This window comes from Sebastes fasciatus, chromosome 8 (genome assembly GCF_043250625.1).
Source record: "Sebastes fasciatus isolate fSebFas1 chromosome 8, fSebFas1.pri, whole genome shotgun sequence".
Classification (NCBI taxonomy): domain Eukaryota; kingdom Metazoa; phylum Chordata; class Actinopteri; order Perciformes; family Sebastidae; genus Sebastes; species Sebastes fasciatus.
Genome location: NC_133802.1, coordinates 32666210 through 32684323, shown reverse-complemented (window position 1 = coordinate 32684323; position 18114 = coordinate 32666210). Strand labels below are relative to the sequence as shown.

At 38.9% G+C, this 18114-nt stretch overlaps 1 protein-coding gene and 1 long non-coding RNA gene across 2 annotated transcripts in view; one reads left to right on the top strand and one right to left on the bottom strand.

The window, feature by feature from the left end:
* The window catches only part of sycp2 (synaptonemal complex protein 2), a 32044-nt gene that overhangs the window by 10847 nt on the left and 3083 nt on the right, over positions 1 to 18114 (bottom strand). Inside the window, exons 2-35 of the mRNA XM_074645166.1 lie at positions 17028 to 17104; positions 16789 to 16929; positions 15628 to 15756; positions 15427 to 15531; positions 15307 to 15331; positions 14742 to 14827; positions 14545 to 14639; positions 14416 to 14450; positions 14193 to 14335; positions 14028 to 14080; positions 13643 to 13688; positions 13289 to 13393; positions 13123 to 13183; positions 11732 to 11880; positions 11465 to 11539; positions 11003 to 11089; positions 10205 to 10313; positions 9431 to 9588; positions 9255 to 9323; positions 8186 to 8249; positions 8033 to 8078; positions 7804 to 7886; positions 7283 to 7668; positions 7084 to 7211; positions 6947 to 6983; positions 6784 to 6854; positions 6648 to 6693; positions 6496 to 6539; positions 5874 to 5931; positions 5444 to 5603; positions 5263 to 5327; positions 4987 to 5172; positions 2374 to 2526; positions 1794 to 1952 (exon numbers count right to left, since the gene is read on the bottom strand). Of these exons, the coding sequence (XP_074501267.1) occupies positions 1794 to 1952; positions 2374 to 2526; positions 4987 to 5172; positions 5263 to 5327; positions 5444 to 5603; positions 5874 to 5931; positions 6496 to 6539; positions 6648 to 6693; positions 6784 to 6854; positions 6947 to 6983; positions 7084 to 7211; positions 7283 to 7668; positions 7804 to 7886; positions 8033 to 8078; positions 8186 to 8249; positions 9255 to 9323; positions 9431 to 9588; positions 10205 to 10313; positions 11003 to 11089; positions 11465 to 11539; positions 11732 to 11880; positions 13123 to 13183; positions 13289 to 13393; positions 13643 to 13688; positions 14028 to 14080; positions 14193 to 14335; positions 14416 to 14450; positions 14545 to 14639; positions 14742 to 14827; positions 15307 to 15331; positions 15427 to 15531; positions 15628 to 15756; positions 16789 to 16929; positions 17028 to 17048 (3378 nt within the window). The 5' untranslated portion in view covers positions 17049 to 17104. The remainder of the gene's footprint in view (positions 1 to 1793; positions 1953 to 2373; positions 2527 to 4986; positions 5173 to 5262; positions 5328 to 5443; positions 5604 to 5873; positions 5932 to 6495; positions 6540 to 6647; positions 6694 to 6783; positions 6855 to 6946; positions 6984 to 7083; positions 7212 to 7282; positions 7669 to 7803; positions 7887 to 8032; positions 8079 to 8185; positions 8250 to 9254; positions 9324 to 9430; positions 9589 to 10204; positions 10314 to 11002; positions 11090 to 11464; positions 11540 to 11731; positions 11881 to 13122; positions 13184 to 13288; positions 13394 to 13642; positions 13689 to 14027; positions 14081 to 14192; positions 14336 to 14415; positions 14451 to 14544; positions 14640 to 14741; positions 14828 to 15306; positions 15332 to 15426; positions 15532 to 15627; positions 15757 to 16788; positions 16930 to 17027; positions 17105 to 18114) is intronic.
* Positions 519 to 18114, top strand: part of LOC141773278 (uncharacterized) — a 376505-nt gene continuing 358909 nt past the window's right edge. The window contains exon 1 of the long non-coding RNA XR_012595059.1: positions 519 to 693. This is a non-coding gene — a long non-coding RNA (uncharacterized LOC141773278). The remainder of the gene's footprint in view (positions 694 to 18114) is intronic.

The following is an 18114-nucleotide window of genomic DNA, read 5'->3' as shown; positions in this document are numbered from 1 at the left end:
CAAATTGGACCATTAAAGATCTTATTGATAACATTTTTATGTTGATGAATATTCTTTAAAAATTGAATTGGTGGGTCCAAAATGAATGTTTTGTTTAACTCTGTGGAAGATATCTGACGTTTAGTTCCCACTTATAATAGTAAAAAACAACGTTGGTATCACGTGGTTATCAATAGCCCCTTTAACAGTGGGTCTTCACATTACACAAACCTTTAATTATCCAACGTCCTTAAAGGTCACATATTATGCTCATTTCCAGGTTCATAGATGTATTTTAATGTTGCACTAGAACATGTTTACATGCTGCAATGTTCAAAAAACCCTTTATTCTTCTCATACTGCAGCCTGAGTCTGCCTGCCTCAGAGCCTAATTCAGCCTCTGTCTGAAAACCACTGATTCACAGCCTGTCTCCTCCCACTCTGCTCTGATTGGTCAGCGTTTTCTGTCAATCAAACTTCCTCAACAACAACAGCGTCACCCTCCCCCTCCCTCCCGGAGAAGCTCTGGAGAGAGGAGTGGAGGGAGAGGAGTGGAGGGAGAGGCAGCTAGAATAGAGCTTATAAACCACTTTAAAGTTTATAAACCAGAAACTTCACCCAGCGCACGTTACCGGAGGAATCTGATCAGAAATCGGCGACACATGATGAACATCTGCGGTCCAGATTCCAGGTTTTCCTGACGGTTTCTCTCAGGTAAATAATACTATTTATAGCTCTGTTAGTTAACTCAGTGTTTACCTCATGCATCAACTCTGTAAACCGTAAACATACACTCTGTTTTACGTCTGTCTTTACAGATCCATCTGTGAGAAATGACCGACAGAATCATCCCAGAGGAGAGCAGATAGCTGAAAGCAGATGGGAGATACAGAGCTAACCCGTTAGCATGTGGTTACATGCTAACGGGTTAGCTACATGCTACCGCTATGAGACGGTGTGTAAACACAGCGACCATCAGGGTGGAAAATAGAAGATGTGAAACAGTAGTCAGTTCATTATTTCTGCTAAAAGATAAATGTATGGAAGATCAGAGTAATGGTATATTATTTACAGTAGTAGCTGTCTCTGTGTTACCATGACTACAGACCACCGGAGCTTAGCTTACCATAGTTTACCAGAGCTGAAGACTTTCTCCTGTACCATGTTAACATAACTAACTAACAGGTGAGATGATTACAAATGCTGTGAATAATTAATATTGTCATCTGTCTACTCAAATAAAGTTTGACTGTGAAACAGAAATGTGTTGTGTTGCTTACAAGTCACTATTTACTACCTGTAATCTGCTACATGCATGACATCAAATATATATAATATATAAATATCATCTGTTTAAACAGTGTAATTACATAAAGCCTTTGTGAAAGAACATGTTATATTTAGATGATGGGAGTACATGAAGCCTGTTCTGCTGGTTCTTGCAGACTTTGCTCAAGTTAGGTTGAGGAGGAGAGACAGTGACGCGCTGTGGGGCGGGGTCAGCTACTGAAGGTTCTCTCTGGTTCGACCAGGAAACCCTTACATGGCTTGCATTTCTCTAATGACGTCAGAAGAGAAGGAAAAAAAGCGATTTTTTTTTCTGCACCCATTTCCGGACAAACGGAGGAGGAGAAAAAGAGAGAGGATGGTCTTTTATGATACTATGGTGGCCTGTAGACACACTGGGGACAGATATTGATGTTTAAAAGACATGGAAAAGTGCATTTTGCATAATAGGTGACCTTTAATTCACACAACCTAATACTTTTCCAAAGGTAAGCTGGAATGACCTAAATAGAGGGCAGGGTTCCCACCTTGAGACCAGATGGCTTTATCAGATCAGATTGGTTGTTGCGGTCCAGTCTCTTGGATGTTTCTGTGGTTTTCTCAGAGGAGATGCTTTTTCTCTTCTTTACCTCTGGAACCTCTAAACGGGTCTTCTCTCTCTTCCCCTGCTGGCCTGCAAAATGTTTCTGTTGGCAGACAAACCAAAAAGGAATTGATGGTATTATGATGTTAAAATGAGTCTCAGTAAGAGAAGACTGATGTGCAGACTGTCTGTCTTCTGCTTTATTGCTGAATAAAGTTGCCCGTAGCTGAAGCCTCTTGTTTTTTTTCCTGCCAGTGTGATTTTGTTCTCTCTATTTGATGCTTGGAAAACATCCATCTGGGGAGTTCTCTGTTCACATTGTTTGTTCATTTTTGATAGATGCTACCTTATACATGCCCACTAATTAGATTTACTACCTCATTAAAATGATGCAACATTATAAATGTCAATACCAAAGTCACATTAAAATAAATGGTGAGCATTTGGTGATATGTTTTCTGATATATTCAGACTTTCTGGAAGGCAGAATAGATAGCATGAGATATGAACTCAATGACCTCTACCTTGGAGGTGGGTGGCTGCTCTGTCTCCGACTCCGACTCCGACTGGCTGCTCTCTGGCTTCACATAGCTTTTGGATGGTTGTTTTCTGACAGTCTTTTTCTTTGTCACTTGAGCAGCCTCCTGAGCATTCTCCAGATGATTAGCGGAGGAGTACTATTGTTTTACGGACAAAGACGGTATAATTTTAGTGGAAATCAGTTAGGTTATGCAACAGCACTATAATTAACTGCCGTTTTTCTAATATTACATTGAAATTTTGCACAAGAATCATACTCAACCAAATACAAATGCTTGACACCAAGCATTTTCAGGTATTTGTCTTAAAACAAGTAATACCCACCATTCACTTGTTCGGGACAAAATGGATTTCTAAATGATTATTGCTGCTCAAGTAGTTTATCAAAATATTGAAACAACTTGCTTGACATTTTCACTGAGCAATGTACTTTGGGAGGAGTAGCAGTCTGTGAGAACAAGGTGTTTCATTATTTAATAGAGCGTCTGGAGCCATGATGCATTTGCTTTATTGACACCATGTTGGTACGGTACTCACTGTAGTGCAAGTGCATAACAAGGTATGTCACACCCTGTCCACATGGCGCATCTACAAACGCGTCATTCCAATGTGCTTAGGAGGTGGCACTCCTGCCATTACTAAGCAACCAAAATCTGCGAGCCACAATGATGATGATGATGATGAAGTTGCGGTAATTTAGCAGGAAGGCTCACTGACTAAACTAAACACAATAAAAAAAAAGATAAATGCATTTCCAGCACAGTAAATCCCTCTCAATAGCTTTACACTCGATTTCACTTTGTCAGTCTGGCTGACCTTTCAACTGGATGATGTGCCGTCCTCGGAAGGAAAAGGATGAAACAAGTGATGTAGTCCGTGGGACAGATCGTAAAGCTCTGGGCCTCCATATATTTACCATAGACTAATATTTACGGAAGAAAGAGAAGATATCTGCCTGCTGTGATTGGCCGTTCCTCGTCACATGACATGTGGTGCGCGCTGCAGTCGTTGCGGCCTGAAAAATAGCCGCTTGGGAGCGCTGCGCACCGTACACGCTGATCGTGTACGGCCCCTTTGACTGCATGAAAGTTGGCATTTGTTGCACTATTTGGAGTTAAGATGTCTGCTCCATTGTAATACTGAGTTTGATCATACTGGTATGTAGCATTGCTTTAATTAACAGAATACCAAAATGGCAAATGGTATGGGCAGATCCACAATACTTAAGAGAGATATTAAACAATTAACGTACTTTTAAAAAGAGAAAGTAACGTAAGTAATTTGCCTCGGGATCAGGAGGCTTCTCTGACTCTGACTGGCTGTTATCAGTGTCTGGGTCCCTGTAGCATTTGGTAGAGATGGCTGCAGTTCTCTGGGACCTCCTGCCTGCTGCATGTCGTCTATTGGGTGCTGCCGGCTTCGCCGTCTTCTTTGGCTGCTCCACTCTCTCCTCCACTTCAGGCTTCTTCTGATTAAACAACAATGACACACTGTGGCTGACTGGGATAGTGCATCACAGGCTTAAAGAACATTATTTACAAAAAAAAAATCCAATACTTACGTGATTGGGTTTGGTATTGCCCTTTACAGGTTTTTGATAGGGTGGGTGTAAATCTGGGGATTCATCTGTAATGAAAGAAAGATCACTTTGTTTTATGGAAATACTGATTAAATAATTGTATCAACATGCAGTCTTAATGTGATGAATTCCAGATTGTAAGCAGCATGAATGTGCGGCTTTAATGGCCTACATGAAGTATGAGGTGACACAGCTTTGGGCTTGACGGGCGCCTGCCTGGGGTATTTGATAATCTGGGGTTTCCTGCTAGATTCCCTCAGCCAGCTGACATCTGTTGTGGAATAGTCTGTGTCACTAAACAGAGGTTTCTTCACATATGGCTTCTCCTGCAACACACAAGGCAAGGTAGTAGAAGACAGGGAGGGAGATAGATAGATAGATAGGAAGAGAGAGACACACAGAGAGTAAGATGGTTTATTGGCTAGTACATGGTGTATTTCAATTTTGTGATTGCTGCATAATTATTAGCCTAATAATGTAGGCCATAACATTTGAAAAGTGGGCTTTCCTCATGTTTCCCTGACAAGAGCAGAGCTACACACATGCAGTAAGGATGCATACATGTGTCTACCGACATTGGGCCTCACGTAAGAACATTTAGTATTCTCGTCTTAACCGTCTTACTTTTTTTCATACGAGTGTTCCACGTCAGATTCAGGAAAGGCTCCTAACTTCAGATGTGTAAATGACATGCGCAAACATGATGATTGCCAGCGGTGCGTTCATGAGATTTGTATATTTGCATAATTAACACCCCAAAGATTCCATATAAGGCTACTCGTCCTGCCCCATTCATCTGTGTCTACCAATATTTCAGCACGTTGTCTGAGGACAGGATTAAGATGTCTGCTCCATTGTAATACTGAGTTTGATCATACTGGTATGTAGCATTGCTTTAATTAACAGAATACCAAAATGGCAAATGGTATGGGCAGATCCACAATACTTAGAGTGATATTAAACAATTAACGTACTTTTAAAAAGAGAAAGTGACGTAAGATAAAGGGAAGTATTTTGCCTTGGGATCAGGAGGCTTCTCTGACTCTGACTGGCTGTTATCAGTATCTGGGTCCCTGTAGCTCTTGTTAGAGACGACTGCAGTTCTCTGGGACCTCCTGCCTGCTGCATGTCGTCTACTGGGTGCTGCTGCCGGCTTCACTGTCTTCTTTGGCTGCTCCACTCTCTCCTCCACTTCAGGCTTTTTCTGATTAAACGACAATGACACACTGTGGCTGACTGGGATAGTGCATCACAGGCTTAAAGAACATTATTTACAAAAAAAAACAATACTTACCTTATTGGGTTTGGTATTGCCCTTTACAGGTTTTTGATAGGGTGGGTGTAAATCTGAGGATTCATCTGTAATGACAGAAAGTTTTATGGAAATACTGATTAAATAATTGTATCAACATGCAGTCTTAATGTGATGAATTCCAGATTGTAAGCAGCATGAATGTGCGGCTTTAATGGCCTACATGAAGTATGAGGTGAAACAGCTTTGGGCTTGACGGGCGCCTGCCTGGGGTATTTGACAATTTGGGGTTTGGGTTTCCTGCTAGATTCCCTCAGCCAGCTGACATCTGTCGTGGAATAGTCTGTGTCACTGAACAGATGCTTCTTCACATGCCTCTTCTCCTGTAACACACAAGGCAAGGTAGTGGAATACAGGGAGACAGAAAAAAGGGAGAGACACAAAGTGAGATGGTTTATTGGCTAGCACATGGCATATTTCAATTTTGTGATTGCACGTCTACAGACATTGAGAGACAGACACACACACACACACACACACACACACACACACACACACACACACACACACACACACACACACACAGAGAGAGTCTCTACCAGCTTCAACTGTTAATACATATAATAAAACACTACAAAATAATGAAAGTATACTTTTGCCACAGGTTGTCCTTTCTTGGTTGTGCTGAGGAGTGCTGAGGAGTCATGGATGCTGCTGTCAAACAATATGAGGAATATGAAATTAGACAGTTTTTAATACATAATCTTAACAAAAGATTACTGTCCCAAAGGTAGCATTTCTCGTCAGTAGGGGTGTAACGATACATCGATATGGATGGATACATCGATTCAATGATAAATGATGCAATATCATCGATGCTAAGTGAAAACATTGATATATACTGTCATCTTTACACCTGTTCCACCATGTCTGTCCAAGTGCACCTCCTTTGTAAAACATCCAAACAGTGCTTAAACGTGAGAAATGTGGCACTTTATAGCGAACAGCAGGAGGTCTATTTTTATTCTTTTTATTAAAAAATAAATTTAAAAGGTCTGGAAGAGCCCAGTAATAAAATTGTCAAATCATATTTTAGTTTTTTTTTTTTTTGTTGAATTGATATAAATGTTACTGATTGTGTTAAAGGATAGCGTTCGCAGGGCCCTGAATTGAATCAAATCAAAATCGTATCAGCAAATATCGTATTTTTGTCCAAATAATCAATAAACTATTCTACTCGACAGTCCACAGGCCATTTTCAACTGTCAGACCTACCTGCTTGATATGGCAGAAGTGTTAGTGAAGGTTTTTTTCTTTCCCTAAAGAGCAATAAAACAGACTTTAAACACTACAGTGGCATACCAAGTACTCAGGTATAATACATCCAGGTGTCAAGGTATAAAATAACGGACATTAGTAATATTTACCCCGATACTCAATGGTGTATCAATGTCGAATGCAAAGATATCTTTTCTGTAAAACAGAAAAAAAGGCATTAAATACATCCTAAAAGCCACTGAAATATCCAAACATACCTCAAACATTTTAACAGACTTGTATTACCTCTGTCTCGTAGAGTTTGTTGTGGTTTTGATGTGAGATTTCACTAGGCTTACAGCTCCCGATACTTCTCTCTATAGCAGATAAAGATCATCTTTAGTAAATCAAGCAGGAGTAAAGTAACTTAAAGTTACTCCTCGCCATGAATAAAGTAATGATCACTTACGTTAGCAGTTGATAACCAGCTCATATTGAAGACAGGCCTATTACAAAAACAGTCAATAAGCGGCGCAGTTATGCTAGCGATGACATTTGTTCATTTACTGCAACATAATGTAGCCCTACAATCATTGATGTGTATACCTGTCGACGAGAGGATGAATCCAGTTCTTAGGGATAATGCCTGCGGTATCTTTCGCTGTGGATTTGGTGTTAATCTCATAATGGCTGGAGATGAGCTTCACCATGCTGCCTGCAACCTCTGAATCTCTCTGCATAGAGACAGTAGGTGTGAGAATCCCAATATACAACATGAATAACCTTAGAATTGACAGTAAGATACCTTCTCTTTGCTTCGAAGGGTCATATCAGTTTCAACCTTAGCATTGGGTGGTACTCTCTTCTGCAGAGCTTTGGTTGTGGAGGCCTTGGCTGATGCTTTGGCTGGAGCTTTGGCTGGAGCTTTGACTGGAGCGGCATCTGCCTCCAGTGATATCTGGCGTTTGCTCTTCCCTTTGGCCGGGCCATTTCCCTGGGCCTGCTGCTCAGAGCTTTTGCCTTTAGACATTTTTTTCTGGGGTGCAGGATCTTGGTTGCTCTCACTGAGGACCTGCTGCAGGCGCTGGGTGAGTTCAGTATGGAGCTGCTTTTGGCTGATTGAGCCTGGAACTGACGCTCTCTGTGTTGAGGACGGGCGCTCCTGCTGCGGTGCCAAACTTGAACGAGACTCTAAAGAGAAGAATGACATTTGTTTTTTGGACAAGCTACTGTATGTTTTGTGTGTGTATAACTAGCTTTTAATATGCAAAAACATTTAGTGATGACTCAGAGATAGTGAAAATATTTGATGACTTCTTTGCCTACCAGATCTTGACAGAGAATTTGACATGTTCTGTGTGGGCATCATTAGCATTTCAGAAACGGACAGTTTGTTCCAGTTAAAATATCTGCAATTTGAACAGATAAATGTTAAGCTATACACTCATACACATACTGTATAAACACAAATACACACAACATTACCAATCAGAGCATCGGCTCCTCTGACGGCAGTAGATTTACAAACAGTGAGGAGGTTCTTCACAGTGCTTACATGTTTCTCTCAGTTCTGGGTTGGGTGTCAGGGACAAAACTAGGCTCTGTAAGTAAAAAGATCAGTGGTGGGTTCAAGGTTCAAGTGTCTCTGAAGAATAACAATGCAGCTGTATTTCCTGGCTAAGCTAAAGTTACTATAGCAATACAATACCCAGAGACTGTTCTTCTCCCTGTCCAGCTAGAACCATATCTACTGCTTTTGCCACTGGTATGTTCTGTAGGACAAGCAGAGACAACAAGTGCAGCGGAATTATATATTTTGCACCAGACAGCTAGAAGAGAAATCCTGTTTGAGACCAATAGCCTCAAACATTATTTGGGACTTCAGATTTTATATTAATAGTTGATACATGTAATTACTAGGGCTGTCAAACGATTCAAATATTTAATCGCGACTAATCGTGATCAACTACTAATAATCTTGCGATTAATTGCGACTAAATATTTGAATTTTGCAAATTTTTTATCTGTTCAAAATGTACCTTAAAGGGAGATTTGTCAAGTATTTAATACTCTTATCAACATGGGAGTGGATAAATATGCTGCTTTATGCAAATGTATGTATATATTTATATTGGAAATCAATTAACAACACAAAACATTGACAGATATTGTCCAGAAACCCTCACAGGTACTGCATTTAGCATAAAAAATATGCTCAAATCATAACATGGTAAACTGCAGCCCAACAGGCAACAACAGCTGTCAGTGTGTCAGTGTGCTGACTTGACTATGACTTGCCCCAAACTGCATGTGATTATCATAAAGTGGGCATGTCTGTAAAGGGGAGACTCGTGGGTACCCATAGAACCCATTTACATTCACATATCTGGAGGTCAGAGGTCAAGGTACTCCTTTAAAAAAAGGCCATGCCAGTTTTTCCTCACCAAAAGCATAAGTTTGGAGCGTTATTTAGCTAGTATGACATGGTTGGTACCAATGGATTCCTTAGGTTTTCTAGTTTCATATGAAGCCTGTATCTTTACTCTAGATTTAAAACTGAGCCCACTGCAACCTCTAAAAGATTGATTGTGTAAATTTAGTGGCGTTAACTTTGACAGCCCTAGTAATTACTAAGATTATTCAAAACAATATTGCTGTGTTCATAGTTCAATCATATCACATCCTCATACATGTATACTGAATACAGTTCAAAACGATTGTAGACAACACATACTAGCTTAACTTTAATGAAAAACATATTAGTTTGGTGATTATACCTTTTTGTGTTTGTCAGGCTTGTTCTTACTGGACAGTTTGGAAGCCGAGCTCTGCAGAGACTTAGCACTCTGAGACAGACACCATGAAATTAAACACAATTACAAAACACATTTACATACTAATGTCACATTTTGGGCTTGCTGAGGTTAAATGGAGAATTCAGTATACGTCATACCTGCTCTGTCATGCCACCTGCTATTGTGCTGTTAGGTGTTGTGCCATTACTGCAGAACTTAGCAGTTGTCCTTAACTCTTCCAGGTAAAGTTCAGCTTGTCTATCACATGAACGAACCATCTCCAGGGATGGCTTCCCCTTACGCTTGACTGAAGTGTCTAAAAGGGAAAGAAGAAGCAAAGAGCAATGTCATAGTTGAGAGCTGTATTGACAAACGTTGCTTTAATTCATCTTTGTGGACAATAACAACGAAGAAAAGATCTTTTGATTTATTGTATTCTAACCCCTGTATTTCTCTCACTAGATGTGAACCAAGCAGTATCTATCATAACGTTTCCTCCCCAACTACATGGCACAGTTATGCAATCTTTAAAACAAACTTGATGACATAAATGGTGAAAGAATGTTCACAGTACATCGCTAATCTGTCCTTGACATGAAAACGTTCAGGAAGTCCTGTAATAAGAATCATATAATAAAATAGTTTAGTAAAGCAGATTATTAATGCAAAATAAAAGTTTGCATATTGTACTATTAACCCTGTATTAATCAAGGAATATAAAAATATATAAATAAACAATATAAAATTGCAGCACAATAAATCTGATTCCATTGCAAATAGGCTAAATCTTATAACTGGGTTCATTTTAATTTTTTTAAGAATTTAAATGAAATTTATTTTAAACTTTTAAGGACTGATGATACCATGAACATAACACAATAACACTGGAACTGGTGTGACAGCAGTTTTGGACAGTTTCTGGGGACACCTACTTGATGACATAACGGCAGAGAGGGAATTGGCACAATGCACACTTCCTCCTGCACTGCTGCTGATGAAGGTGGCGGACTCTGAAATCCTCATCGCGGTCGGGGTCACCATCTGGATGGAGAATCACAATGTGGCTGTGAATCCTTCGTGTGAATGGTCAATTTAAGTGTGATACTAAAAGTTTTTTTCTTTAATTGTAATCCTTTCCACATGCACAGGATCATCTACAGAATAGAAATATAGATATTCTACAGTCAATAGGGATTCAATGTCTTCAGTGTCATCAACACCTCCTTGGTAGGGAAAATACTGGCCAGCCAAAGGCTTGAACCTGATAGGATTGGTTCCCTTGCTCTCTGCGCCCCCTACTGGCCTTAACGGATAGTTTTTAAGGCGTTTCAGTTGGAGATCCAGGTGTCCGGTGCATATTTTTACAGCAAAACTGTAACCAAAAGTCACACTTTTTGAGTGTGGTTGAGTGAGTCCGGTGGACTCTGGTGAGTCATCTTTTGTAGGCCTAAAACATAGTGGCGTTATGTGGTGGATTGTTACGTTAAATCATTTTATACAAAATAGTGTAATAACAGGACAAAACCACTGTTCTGTCTTAACATCCATTTAATGTACTTGGGATAATTAGAAAAACAGACCAGTCCAAAAGACCTGGAGAGCCTGGTTATGTGTGTCTATGAGCAGGTATGTCAGGGACGGTTGTCTTTGACAAACCTGTGCATTAAGTACAGTTAAGTGCATTTAACTGATACATATTTGATTTATTATAGAGCACAAAATTCTTTCACCTGTACAGGTGCAGACGGGACAGGTAAAAGATGGGAGGCAGCATTTTTCTCACTTTCACCAACGGACGTCTGACTCTCTGGAACAACCTGCATGGAGAGTGGAATACAGTACAAACACACAAATGTTGTCATGCTGTTTTGCCCATTTTTCCAGGGCTTTTTCAAAATGTTAAACACACTTCTGATATAATAATATCATATTAATGTACCTAATTTCTAAGCCCAAACACTAGTCATACATTTATTTTTATCTGGAGCCATATCCCATCTACTGAATGTGTAACTTAGACCTTGTATACTGACAATTTGATATAAGCTGATCTCAAAAATGAGGCAGTCCCATCCACAAGTAAGCATCTGCTCCAACTGTCTCCAGTTTAGTACATTTTTGCATTTGTAATGACCTGATTGTTCACATCATAACTGTATATTGAGAGCGTTATGCTACAGACCATTGTTTACCTGAGAGATGTTGTCCTCCATTGTAATTTTAACTGTAGTCTTCACTACAGATGTGCCCGTCTTCCCCACAAAGACCTGACAGGAAGAGACACTTGTTAATGCAAACTGACACAATTATTATGAACACACTGTAGACCAGAGCCAAAGCAAGAATGCTGTGGTTTACATTTTTTTTTCATGGGATGCCAAGTTCTTTTCAATGTCATTATTGTGCATCTAACATTTAATAGTGTTTTTGAAGGATGGAGGGAATAAACAATGACCTACTTTGTTTTTGCTGGGTCCATAGACTGTACGAGCAGCCTGCAGGACGTCCAGGGAGGAGCTGAAGTGGATGGTAAGACTCGATCCTTCTACCGCACCCACGACCACCAACTCTGACAACTTTAACTGCAAAACTTGGCTCTTGCCCTCCTCTAGAGATAAAGAACACTCAGTTTTATAATTACTAGGGCTGTCAATCAATTAAAATATTTAATCGTGATTAATGATGCATGATTGTCCAAAGTTAATCATGATTAATCGCAATTTTTTTATCCGTTCAAAATGTACCTTAAAGGGACAAGTATGTAATACTCTTATCAACATGGGAGTGGGCAAATATACTGCTTTATGCAAATGTATGTATATATTTATTACTGGAAATCAATTAACAACACAAAACAATGACAGATATTGATCCAGAAACCCTCACAGGTACTGCATTTAGCATAAAACAATATGCTCAAATCATAACATGGCAAACTGCAGCCCAACAGGCAACAACAGCTGTCAGTGTGTCAGTGTGCTGACTTGACTATGACCTGCCCCAAACTGCATGTGATTATCATAAAGTGGGCATGTCTGTAAAAGGGAGACTTGTGGGTACCCATAGAACCCATTTACATTCACATATCTGGAGGTCAAAGGTCAAGGGGACCCCTTTGAAAATGCCCATGCCAGTTTTTCATCACCAAAATTTTGCTCAAGTTTGGAGCGTTATTTAACCTCCTTCACGACAAGCTAGTATGACACAGTTGGTACCATTGGATTTCTTAGGTTTTTTTCTAGTTTCATATGATGCCAGTATCTTCACTCTAGTTTTAAAACTGAGCCCGAGAAAACCTAAAAATTGCAGGTTGTGTTAATGGGTTATTTGCTTTAACGCGTTAACTTCGACAGCCCTAATATTTACACACACTCTCTCATGCATACGAGCAAATATATAAAAGATATGGTGAGTCACATGCAAGTCAAAGGGGGCTGTTATTGTCCTGAAGTTTAGAGCTCCTGGTTAATCGGTTATGCTTGTTTCCAGACTACAGACTATAAACCCACCTCTTCACCAAGGCCTATGGCCCTTAGCTACTGTTATGTTACATTTGTTCTGTTTATTTATGTCTTTGTTAAGCGTCCTTGGGTTTCATGAAAGGCGCTATATAAATCCAAGCTATTATTATTATTATTATAGCAAATGTCTTCAAAGACACAAATCTATCAATTTCATTTACGCATCAAAATACCTGTGGTTTAACAGACAATTGCTATTTTTCTATCAATCCATGTATGGATGGATATATGGAATACCATAATGCACATATAATAAGTTGACTGAAATTTGCAGTTAGGGGGCTGAGCAAATAAACACAAATGCATTGGTCTCTGTGTGCTTTGATTACCTGTAACAGTGTAGCTTTGGACTTCATTCTCATTGATGCATAATGTTTCCCACTGGCCCTCCTACATGGAGAGGAAAGCACTTTACTTTAGGCTCTAACAGATATAAAGTACTCTACTGTTGATTATGCACTTTTTGATTTTCACTCTCATGAAGGATTAAAGTACCTGTGCTTCTTCATCAGACAAAGAGAAGTAAAAGGAGATGCTGTGGCTGTCGAGGTTGAAGTCGATCCAAAACTCTTCCAGCTTCTCATCGGCGGGCATCAGCAGCTGACAACATAAGCACAATCCTTCCAACACATCTACTAATACACTTAGGAGTACATTATCAGGATTGTGACATTCCGCCTTACATGAAAACTGTTTTAACACTTAAATGAGCAGTTAATTGTACCAAGAAGACAAAGGCTCTGTGGCATTGTCTTGAATGTGCTGTGAGACTCAGACAAACACAATCTGTATTTTTCTTTTGACATTTCTTCCATTTCTTTGAACCATAGAAATCCTGTTGATACTGACCTCATGCTTGTCCAGATAAACCTCCAAACAAGGATAGGAATACACTCTGTAGTACACAGAGGACATCGTTATTCAGTTGTGTGTTCCCTACCTTTGTCCTATCAACGACCCCCAAATACTGTTCGTATTTAGAGAATTTATTGAAAAGATAATGTCAGAAATTAGCTGACACAGAATTACACAACGGTTTGTTCTATGGGAGTGTGATATCACTGACAGGTAGAGGCAGAACTATGATCAAAACAGTCACTCTTATTTATTCTCTCATTGTGCTGGAGTAAAGGGTGTGAAATAACAGTTAAATTGAAATATTCCTAACCCTAATAGTCCCTCAAGTTCCCCAGACCATATACTTGTGAGACACTGAGTTATGGTGTTTGTGTACCTTCTCCTGTCTCCCTGCATCCCATTCACCAAGTTCAGAAACTTGCGACAATCCTGAAATCACACACACACTTATATTATTTATACATTGCCACTGTAGTGCAACAAAAAGGAAATGCAAATGAGAGGCAAAGGTGATGCACTTGGATAAATTACAAGTTTTTACCGTCTCAAACTCAGAGTCACGGATCTTGGCAAAGGCAGTGGCCACATGCTCCATGCTGAACCATCGATCTGCCAGCTCCTTCCTCTGCTCAGGAGTGGCCATTCTGCACAATGCCTCCATCAGAGCCGTCTGCAAGTCGTAATCTGACACAAACAAACATTTTTTTGCACCTGTGTATGGTTCTGGGTGAAGAGAGATGGTGCTATTCATAAAAGATACTTACCACCACCCTTCAATATCTGACCAGCCAGCTTGATCCTGTAGAAATGTAATGAAAAAGTAAAAATTCAAGAGCGTGTGGTTACAAAAATGAGTAATAATGATCTACTATGAGGAATCTACCATGACATACATGATATCTGAGGCCTCCTGTGATGTTAGGATCTTCCTCTCTTTCTTAAACTCCGCTGGGATTTTGTCCAGAATTAAGTTAAATTTACGAATTGCCTGTTAGAACATTGTTAGCAAGTTAATTTATGAGCAAACAGATGATTCACAGTTTTTAATGCTGCTCCAAAAATAAATGTAGTTATTAAAACCATTGCAAACCTCTTTTTGGATCAGGATGTAGATTCTGGGGTCTACTGCCAATTGACCAACAGGATACATGAAGGACTCTGTGATTTTGCACGTTCCTGCAAAGAAACATGTTGCGGTAATACTGTGAATAGAGAACGTTTTTTTCTTATATCCTAAGATTCATCATGAAAGTTGATGTGGTTCTAATAAGCTTGTCTTGTATGATAAATGCTCATTATGTTTCCACCTGAATCCATTCACACAATCTTTCAGTCTATAATGAACAGAATTACCTCAAAATAACATTCAGAGAACCTGATTTGATAGCACCCTCAAACAAGTGGAATTAAAATGACAAATTTTGACACTAGAGTAAGGAGAATTTAACACTCTCTTATCTGTGGAACAGACAAAGAGACTCAAGTAATGCTGTGACTTTAAGATTATACTATTAAATAAATAATGAAGTTTCTAAACATTTTATTAACTCAAGGTGGAATATACTCCACTTGGGCTCTAAAAAGGGGTAATTGAAGATAAAACGCACACACTGAGGATGGAATACAAAGAAAGAAAAAGAAATGTACAAGCATACCCTCTTTGCTTGCTTCATGAATTGCCTGTAACAGGGTGGAAAGAAAATAGTTTTACATTGTGGACACACTCACGTTGTTTCATTATATGAAGTGTGTTTTACTGTTAGACATCAGCTTACCATTAAGGCATCAAGGAAGTCCTCAGAGAGGTTGAACAAGGTCTCATCCCACTGCAGGCCACACTGGATCCACAGTTGCCTGCATTTCTCAAACCACTGCACCATGTGCACAAAACCAGGTTCAATCAACAACTGACTTAATACATTTACTTATAAAGCACTTACACACTGTGTGTCTGTTTGTATCAGATGTATACTTATCTTTTTGAGGACTTGAGTTGTTATTCCTGACAGTCCTTGACAAACGCCAGGCAGTTGCAGGTTTTTCCCACACTTGTAGAGGACCGCGAGACCCAAACCGGCTGACTTGGAATCCTTATGATCCAAACCCTACATAAACGACAGATATATGGTTTCATTAAACCTATAAACAACATTTAAAATAACTATTTTATTCATTTAACCTTTATTTAACCAGGCAAGTCAATTAAGAACAAATTCTTATTTACAATGGCGGTCTGGCAAATGGCAAAGCCTCTTGAGGCAAGGGGAATGGGGGTATAAAGAAATATTAAAAGTTAGAAAGACAGCACTGGCTAGGGCTGCACGATAAGGCCAAAATGATAATCACGATTATTTTGTCCAATATTGAGATCATGATTATTCATAGATTTTAGCGAAAACATATTTGTATTGCACTGTCACATTAAAATAAACAGTTTGCTTTCACTTCCATGCTGTGCTACATTCCTGCTAATGTATAAATTAGGGTCGCACGATGTTGGGAAAAACTGACATTGCAATATTTCTTTTTTTTGCATTATGAAAAATACAGGAATATTTACGCTACCCCTTTTGTTAGCTACATTTTAAAGTTAAATGCTTCAATCTGGTGCACTTTGAGAGCAAAATTAGCAACAATATGAGCTCGATAAACAATTTTATGCTCTTAATTTAATCATAAACACATTGGTTGTATAGATAATATCTACTGTATACCCAAAAGTGAAGCCAAAACATCTCAATTGCCGGCTGGTGGCTGGCTGTTTAAGAAGCGCTTGATTTGATATACAGCAGTTTTATACGAGCAAAACGCACATTTTAAAGATAAATATCGGAGACGATCATGTTGATTTAATTGTGGGAAGCCAAAATAGTGATAGCGATTAATATTCAATCAACTGTGCAGCCCTAGCACTGGCATTCATGACAAGCATTACACATGACAACAAGCATTACATAAAAGAAAAATGCAGACAGGCACACAGTCCAGAAAAACAATATCAGGCAATACAACAACAGAACAAGAGCAGCAAGTAGTAAAGACAAACAATCACAACAAGCTTTACATTTAACAGCAATCACTACATAAAAGATATGCAGACTAGTAAACAAGCATCAGGCATATTAGGTACATCTTACCCTGCTGACAAGTTTATCCAATTTGGTGAGAAACTGTTGGGAACATTTCATGGGGGTCTCTTCATATATGTTGCTTTGCAAGAATACATCCAGTGCTTGGACATCCCTGCTCTTTAACGCCTCATCAATGACTTTCTCCAACTGCACATGAAAAAGATTCATCAAACTTTTCACCAGTACTTCAACAATAAATATTTAAGTAGCGTTACATTAAATGACATGCTGGTAAGGTTTCCCACCTGACACAGCCCCGGTGCCATGTTTTCTTCAGAGGAACAGCTTTACTGCTGCTTGGCCTCTGCTGTCTTCAAAAAGACTGTAAAGGTAAATGGCAAACATCAACCTGCCGATCTTAATGCTATCCAATCCAAATTAATTTGTAAAACACATTTAAAAAGAACAACAGTTGACGAAAGTGCTGTACAATCAAAATATAGCAAAAACCATAAAAACAACGCCACAAAACAAAGTTCTAAAAGACAAATGACAATAATATAGATTTTTGATTTGATTTGATTATTATTGTGTCATGCATAAATAATATGACCAGCCCAAACGGGCTTACAAGACACCATTATTTAGAAAATAAAGAAAAGACAAAGGCAGAAACCAGAGTAGCAGCATAAATTACAAATAATACTAAACAAATAAACCATCCTGACGTTTTTTCCCAAGAAACAAAAGTTGCCAACTTATAAGCATTCAAATTAAATATCGATTTCATTCTGTCATCATCCGAGCACCAAAACATTTCTGGATTTTTAACAGACATTTCATTTAAAATAGTAGTTCGTAACTCATCATAGTATGGACAATACAAAAGAAAATGTGATTCATTTTCTCCTAACTCGCATACTTCGCACAACCTGTTGTCCTCCTGGATGTTTTTAAATCTACCAACTTCAAGGGCCAGAGGAAGGATTCCTGTTCTTAACTGTTCAACTAAAATACTTTTTACTCCTTTATAAGTTTGCTATAACATAAGATTCAGTGCAAAAATTGTGCTTGATTTGAATGTGTTTTTTGTTTAAACAATATATCTTTCAACCGTTATTCTTCAAATCTAGCAAGTAACTTTTTTCTAATTGTGTCCATGCTGCATGATAAATTATTACTATACATATACTGTAATTCAGCTTCCTCAAAAAATAGCATGAAGTTCTGTAGCCCATGGAGCAAGGTCTGAAATTAAGTTTTTTCCTCACGTGCCACTGTGGCAGGTCACTGAACATTTCTACTAGCCACACAATTTTTTTGTCTACCACTTCTGAAATCTATGTAGAACGCTTTAGAATTGTAAACACTAGAACTGTGTATTAGCAATAA